This window comes from Austrofundulus limnaeus, unplaced genomic scaffold, assembly GCF_001266775.1.
Source record: "Austrofundulus limnaeus strain Quisiro unplaced genomic scaffold, Austrofundulus_limnaeus-1.0 Scaffold60, whole genome shotgun sequence".
Classification (NCBI taxonomy): Eukaryota; Metazoa; Chordata; class Actinopteri; order Cyprinodontiformes; family Rivulidae; genus Austrofundulus; species Austrofundulus limnaeus.
This window is the reverse complement of record NW_013952462.1, coordinates 1218009-1225215: the sequence shown is the minus strand read 5'-3', so window position 1 is coordinate 1225215 and position 7207 is coordinate 1218009. Positions and strand designations below refer to the sequence as shown.

General features: G+C 37.7%; 2 protein-coding genes across 5 annotated transcripts in view; one reads left to right on the top strand and one right to left on the bottom strand.

Moving 5' to 3' along the window:
- stx18 (syntaxin 18) overlaps positions 1-2496 on the bottom strand; it is an 18787-nt gene extending 16291 nt beyond the window's left edge. Inside the window, exon 1 of the mRNA XM_014009659.1 lies at positions 2294-2496. Within this exon, the coding sequence (XP_013865113.1) occupies positions 2294-2446 (153 nt within the window). The 5' untranslated portion in view covers positions 2447-2496. The remainder of the gene's footprint in view (positions 1-2293) is intronic.
- Positions 2497-2522: 26 nt separating this feature from the next.
- On the top strand, positions 2523-4792 carry LOC106518387 (uncharacterized). Of its 4 annotated transcripts, none has more exons than XR_001310311.1 (4): positions 2523-2637; positions 3095-3397; positions 3492-3624; positions 3858-4792. XR_001310311.1 is itself a non-coding variant. In XM_014009660.1 (4 exons), the coding sequence occupies exons 2-4, from the start codon at positions 3100-3102 to the stop codon at positions 4085-4087; spliced, it is 783 nt and encodes a 260-aa protein (XP_013865114.1). In that variant the 5' UTR covers positions 2524-2637; positions 3095-3099; the 3' UTR covers positions 4088-4792. The 4 variants fall into 4 exon arrangements, 3 of the variants coding, with proteins under 3 accessions (XP_013865114.1, XP_013865115.1, XP_013865116.1); XM_014009660.1 differs by having other exon boundaries at positions 2524-2637; positions 3736-4792; XM_014009661.1 differs by having other exon boundaries at positions 2539-2564; positions 3736-4792.
- Positions 4793-7207: the final 2415 nt, after the last annotated feature.

Below are 7207 nucleotides of genomic sequence, written 5' to 3'. Positions count from 1 at the left end.
GTATTTATATTTGTGTACAAGCTGTTTAGGGTTGTTAATGAAGTTCATGTACTCGGACCAGTAATATTTGGGGTCACAAGTTTTTGCCATGAATATTTTGTGGGTCAGAAGACAAAACGTTTGGGAACAACTGGTTTAGAACAAGCTCCTTTTTCCTTTTTCAGGTGGGAGTGGGGGTGGGGGGTGGGGGTCCTGATGAAAATAAAACATAGTTCATATTCTGTCACCAACACTGACCCACCCACATCTCCCAGATCCCAGCAGAACTTCACTGGCTTCTGGTTCAGTTCAGAATCCGGTTCAAAATCCTGGTCCTCACCTTCAGAGCTCTTCATGGCCAAGCCCCASAATWCATTAAAAGTCTCATTTCCCCTTACAACCCCAGACGYGACCTCCGRTCACAGGATCAACATCTCCTTATGGTTCCCKTCACTCACTTTAAGACCCGTGGTGACCGTGCCTTCTCCTCTGTGGCCCCCAGGCTCTAACTCCCTTTTAATCTGCGCTCCARTGATAYCATTGTCTCTTTCAAGACACTCCTAAAAACTCACTTTTTCTCTCAAGCGTTTAGCTAACCATTTCACCATTACTGCCAGCCTACCTCCATTGTGAATGCTTCGCTWATCTGTTTTCTTTACTTTTGAATTTACGCCATATTTTTCTCTCCCGCATTCATTATGTTTTTGTGTATTACTGTATTTTTTGACRTGCATTGACCTTGTGTTTGATTTACAATTTTAGAAATTAATTCTTGATTTGATGTTCAKTTTTCGTTGCTAATGTGTAATTATGTTTTTCTGTTTCATTTTATTCTTTTCACCATTTTTATACTGTTAATGATTGTACAGCACCTTGTGAATATATTTCTGTGAAAAGGCGCTTTATAAATAAAACTTTACTTACTTATRTACATTCACGAGGGGGTTTCTAATGTGTCAGAGTTTTATTGTGTAACATTTGCATGGTTCTTCATTTCCTTGCATGAGTCACAGAGGCATGAGTTCTGTCATTTGAGTTTTGAACTCCAACTTGACCCAAATCTACCTCAGATGTGATGCAGGTAGTCACAAGTCTCAAGAGCAATAAAGCTGTATTTGACACCTGCAGAGGAGCTGACAGAAATCAGAGGCAAATGTCCAAGTAAATAAAAAACAAACCCACACCGATTATAAACATTAATTTATAAAATAAATAGTCCAAATCAGCTTGCTTTTATAGGTAAAGTGTTCATCAGCAAATTAAATTACAAATGTGTGGGCAGCTGCCACAGTGGATGCAAAAGTGAATATGATGTGGACAACAAAATAACATGCACAGGCTCACATACACTCAGAACACAGTGAGACTGCAATGATTTTTTCCCTATTTTTCCAAAATTTTGAGACACCAATTAGTTTCCCAACATTCAGAGCTCATTAAGATACTAGKTGTAGGACATTTTAAAAAATGAGCATTTGCGGTTTCTATTAATGTTTGGATAAATGTTTCTAAAATTGTGTATCTAACTCTGAGAAGCTCGACTTGACAAACACCCAACAGTACAACAAAGTGCATCTGARGCATACAATTAATTACTCTTATTTTAATTTTCAATTTGAAATTTTGAAAACAAAATACTGAAACTAAATCAAATATGTCCCAAGAGAAACTTTATGGGAAGCATATTTCAACCTAAATAAAGGATATTTAATCTGAAGCAATGTCTCACTAATACACAAAATACACCCACTATGATGGACGTGTTTAGGCAACAACTCTGTCTGTAAAAAGCAAATTAGATTTGACAATGAAGAGTGAATTTGTTCTGTGTTCTTACAGAAAAAAAGAAATAGAATCACTACACTATAGAGTATGGTCGAGATTTTTAAGATGATCATTGTATATTTTATTCAAGACTTTCTACTTTAAAAGCTAAGCAATTCACTTTTTCTAAACGAATTAGCCTCAATGCTAGAACTGTTCCAAATGACCAGTAATTTCAATAAACAAGAGTAAGCAATACATTTAGATCAATAAAATTCAAACTAGTGAAATARATCCTGAAAACACCACTGCACTATCAGTGTTAAAATAAAGTCTTCTTAACTAGAATTATTTAAACAATTTAAGCTAGTAGTCACCCTCCCAGTCAGCTACTGCCTGAGAACAGCTGCAGCACTCTTTTATTAAGCGGCTACGGCTGCTTTAAGACATCGGAAGAGCAAATTTCATGGGTAAAGTTTAGAAATGAAACTGTCATTGAACAAACACTGCGGTGTCGCTAAGCTAAAGCTAGCTTTGGTAAAGTACTCACCACTTCTTTAGCTCTAGGCGAGAAGCCGCTCTTCGTTCTGCTTTTCTTAAAAATCTCATCTTTCGRGGAGTCAAAGCCTATTCCTATAGCCTTGTTCCTGGTTTTGACTGTTTTTACGCTGGCTTTAAAAAGTAACGTTATATCCACAGCCATGATATTTCTGTGTGCAGCTGCAGCGCTACGTGGTAAACAAACTGACACGTTARCGAGCGTGACGTCATTGTCCTGCGACACTGCCGATTTTCCCTGAGATGGCGAAGAAAGCCTTAAGGTTTTACCTTAAAGAGGTTTTAAATGTATTTTGTTAATATAGAATTAAGTGCGTCTCTTTATTCTCTTATGCTGTAAGTGTCCGACACAATATCCAGTTACTGTTTGTTCTCTCTGTTTATGTTGCAAGAGTCTTAAGAAACAAAATGATATCTTAAATAATAACACTTAAGGCGACAAGTCTTAAGTGGAAGCTTATAATTGTCTTTACTAAATATTTTTAATCATATTGAGTAGTTTAAGCAGTTCGTATGTTTTTTAAAACTAATTTCATGTTTGGACATATTTATTTTCCAATCCTGTCCTGTATATTTTAATTGCTTCTCTGTTACATCACACCTGTTTTATTTTAGTTCATGGTTAATTGATTTCTGAAAAACTTGATGGAAAGCTGTTGGGCTAATTCATCTTTTTTATGATACAGTGTAATAGACCTGAGGCACACCTATACAGGATAGTATAAAATGAGCTCCTGGTTTGGAAAAATATTGACATGATAAAAAAAAAATCTACCTTTCTTTATCTCTCTAGGACAAATGTCTTTACAGCCTGATGAAGGGATGTCCAGCAGGAGGAGGAGACCTAACTGGACGGAGCAGGAATCTCTTCTTCTTGCTCAGTTAATGCAGGAAAGAAAGCACATTATCAGAGGGAGGTACAACACTGGAGTATCGGTCCAAGACAAGAAACACGCCTGGGAAGAGATAGTTCAAACTGTCAATGCTGCCTTTCCACAAGTTCAGCGAACGGTTTCAGATTGTAGCAAAAAATGGGAAAACCTGCTGGCAAAGGCAAGGGAGGAGATCAAACGCCAGAAAAAGCAGGGAGTTACAGGTGGAGAATATAGGAAATTTACCCTGAACTCCCCACTGTACTTTTACAGTTAAAATAATTTCTTCTTAACTAACACATTATTCCTCTATCACAGGTGAGCCGCTTTCTATCGAACAGTTAAGTGCAGTGACTCAAATAGCCATTTCTGTGATGAACCTCTCAGATATGCTGCAGCAGGACAAAGAGGACTCTTACGTCTCGGAAATGATGCAAACTCAGCAAAATAGGTAACACATTTCATCTGTAGATTTTGAAAATTTACTCAGCATTTCATCTGTAAAAATTTGTTTCACCTAATACAACTAATCCTTAAAAAAAGATGATATTTTTGTTTGCAGTTGTGATGATGAAAATGATCTGGCAATAAATGGAAACTTCCCAAACAAGCAAGAGGAAACAGAGCAAACATCTCTTACGGAGCAAAAGTTGACATTAACAAATGTCTCTAACTCACTCACAGTGGGATTTAATGTTCCTCATGGCGCTACCTTCACCGGCTCAGGAGAACACCTGGAAACTCCCCGCTCCGCTCCTCCATCAGCACAGTGCACAACACTGCAGGAGCGAGCAGATTTGGAAATGTCTGTTCTGAGACGACAGGAGGCAGTTCTCAAGCTTCAGCAGGAGTATTACACACTTAAGATTAGGCTGTTGAAGAGACAAATAGAAGAATCAACTCAAAAGGACTGAAGTGGTCATACACGTAAATGACTATCGAAAAATTCCAGTATCTATAATATGTGTTGGCATAAATAATTAATGTCCTAGTGACTAATGTTGAGTTCAACATTTATAGTTTATGGCTTTCAAACAGGACTCAGGACTTTGATGCAGCAATGCAACACCGTCCTCTTCTCCCCATTACTTTATCATGACCTGTCCATATTCAAATAGGATGTGATGTCATGATGTCTTCAACATTTTAGCTTTCTCTGAGTTTCACTTCTACACTTTTTTAGTGATTGCCCAATTGCAACTTTTATTTTGCTTTGAACAAATGTGTTTTTTCCTTTGTATAAAGGCTCACTACCCAGATATAAAAGTGTAGTGGCTATAAATTACTGGGCTTGTCAGTTTAACGATAATCTGACTTAAATAAAAAAATACAGTGCTGCTTGTGAATTATTTCAAATCCGACTGAGATCTATTATTGTTCTATTTACTCTTCAGGACTAATTTGGAAACTAAATATCTGACACGTTTAAACGTATCTGTTCAGCATAAATCTTAAAACTCATGCCAATGTAAGCAAAGCTAAAATTCTGTCTTGCAGGCAACTTTAGTAATTGGTGTGCGATATTTCTCATAAATGTGTTTATTTGTAAGTGACTGGTGTTGGCACCAAGATGTAAGCTGTGGGGCCCCGGCGTGTTGAATAAAAGCCTGTTATTTGCTGTGTGGTTTGCTCATTTCCTTTGTTAATGTTGTGCCAGACTGTGCTACAGCTGAGTGCTGCCACTGTCTCTTCACTCCTGCTGATTCAGCATTACCAACCAGACTTTTTTAAAACACTCTTAGATTTAGTGTGGAAAGAAAGCTACTTTTTAGGGAGTTAGGAACGCACAAAAGAATGATTCTCTTTATACAGTATAAAATATGTGAAAAGTTAAGCACAAATTTTCATTTCCTAACTTATACTTTTCCAGTGATGTAACAATAAATGGACATCTCTGCAAGTGTTTACTGGACATTTCTGGAAAGGTGCAGATTTAATGTTTGAATTTGTTAAAGAACAAACTTCTTTGAAGTGCCTGTGACTTGCTTTTCATTCAAATACAAAAAGTGGAAGAAAACATCCTTATATTTAAAGGGATCCATGATTAGTTGTAACATTAGACGTTATTTATCAAACACATATTTTAACTGTAAAATAAAGACTGTAAAAACAGTTAATGAAACCAGAGAGCGTGGACAGAGAGGAGAAGGTAGAAATGACAGCCTGTAACTCAGTGTGTGAATGTGTGTGTGCATGGGTGAATGTCTGTGGTGTGAAGCGCTTTGAGTGTCCTGAATGGATAGAAAGGCGCTATATAAGTACAGTCCATTTACCATAGCTGAAAATATGGATGGAGGACAACAGAGCTGCTTCATGGAAGAACAACCTCAGCTTTGCCTGTTAGCTTTAGCGTTATCCCCGACGATATCACCTCAGCGCTACACATTCTCCTCTCCTCACTGAGGTCCTCCATCCACATGATAAAGAGGGGAACGTAAAAATGACAGCCTGAAACTGAAAATATTGATGGAGGACCTCAGTTTAGCTTGTTTGTCACGCTAGCACTGAGCTAATCTATATAAGGCATTATAACATCGACAGGCTGAATTGTTTCTACCTTTTGTCTGTCAATGCTTACTGGTTTCATTTAAAAGAGTTGATCATCAGATATTGTCCAAGATTAACCTTCAGGGTGGATATAGCTCGCTCACACCGAGGACCTATCCACGTCATCATTTACCCAGAATGCTTTGTGTGTAAATAAAATGGCTCRGRCTGTGTTAAAATCTATTTTTAAAAATTTACAAAACTAAACAGCCTACAGTATATTTACAGTCTTTTTTTTTTACAGTTAAAATATGTGTTTATCAAGTAAAGTCTAATGTTACAACTAATCAGGGACCCCTTTAAAAATAACATAATACACATGACTTTACATATTTTGTTACATAACTGGCATCTTTTTTGAACTTGGTGCAGCCAGAGTGAAACAGGAAGTGATGTCAAATTTATTACTGTTATTGTATCATGAAAATCTGATGTCACAGGCACTTTAAATTGAAGTGCAGATTATTTCATTATGTGAACTGCACCTTGAAATCCTGTCCATTAATAATGCAAAAAGGATTGAAGACAAAGAGCAGCTCTGGTGCAACCTGCACCAAGAATCCAGACACAGCCATTAATCTCCCATAATCTTGCAGCAACCTTGGCACAAAATGCCTCAGGGAACATGGTCACAAGCCTTTTCCTAGCCCACAAAAACACACACAGACTGGACAGTCAAACATCTAGGATCCTCTGCAGTGGTGCGCTAGCCTGGTTCTTGAAGGCCACTGTCCTGCATGTTTTAGTTGTTTCTTTGCTTTTCTGCATGTCTTCAAGTCATTCAGATCAGGAGTGTCAAAGCAGACAAATATTTCAAAAACGCAGTATAGTGGCCCTGGAGGACCCTGATTGGGCACCACTGCAAAGATAAAGTTTCTGTTGGGTGACTAGGATGCAAGCCACACTGCTACTCCTAAATCTGAGATTCATCAGTCAGCCAGGTTTCAACAGCCTGGAGTGCACTGTCATGGTCCTTCATCCAACAGCAACCAGGAAGCTTTTGAGGTACTGACGACTTCTGCCATGGTAATAGGTTTATCTTTAAACAACAAATAAAAGTTTTTTAACATTCCCATGTGTTTCCCTTATTCTCCTGAGTCATTACAGTTTGCCTCAGAATTATTTATTGTTCGTTGCTGCTGTAGTCACCTGAAAGTTACTCTGATTTTTTTTGTTGATTTAATAAATCTGCCTGCTGCTGCCTGTCTGCATTCTTGCATCCACCTCCACCCCACAAACCTGACATTCATCAATAGTTGTGTAAATAATTCCACAAAAATGCATCTCGGGTGAATCTGAATTGTGTAAATGTACAAAAAAATTAAAAAAAAATAAAAAATAAACAATGGGTTCTGGTGTTTGTGACGTCAATCCACCTGCTGATGTTCTGTTTGTAAATCATCTGGCAGCTCAGTGTGGGGTGTGGCTATGTTTGTTTGTTTTTCACATAGAGTGATCAACTGAGATCTGATCACTTAGATTTTACC

Excerpts from the sequence above, each read along its gene's own strand:
- LOC106518387 (XM_014009660.1), top strand. The coding sequence starts at position 3,100 with ATGTCTTTACAGCCTGATGAAGGGATGTCCAGCAGGAGGAGGAGACCT. Across the intron at positions 3,398-3,491 it reads GAAAAAGCAGGGAGTTACAG|GTGAGCCGCTTTCTATCGAA; the intron begins GTGGAGAATATA and ends CCTCTATCACAG. Across the intron at positions 3,625-3,735 it reads ATGCAAACTCAGCAAAATAG|TTGTGATGATGAAAATGATC; the intron begins GTAACACATTTC and ends TTTTGTTTGCAG.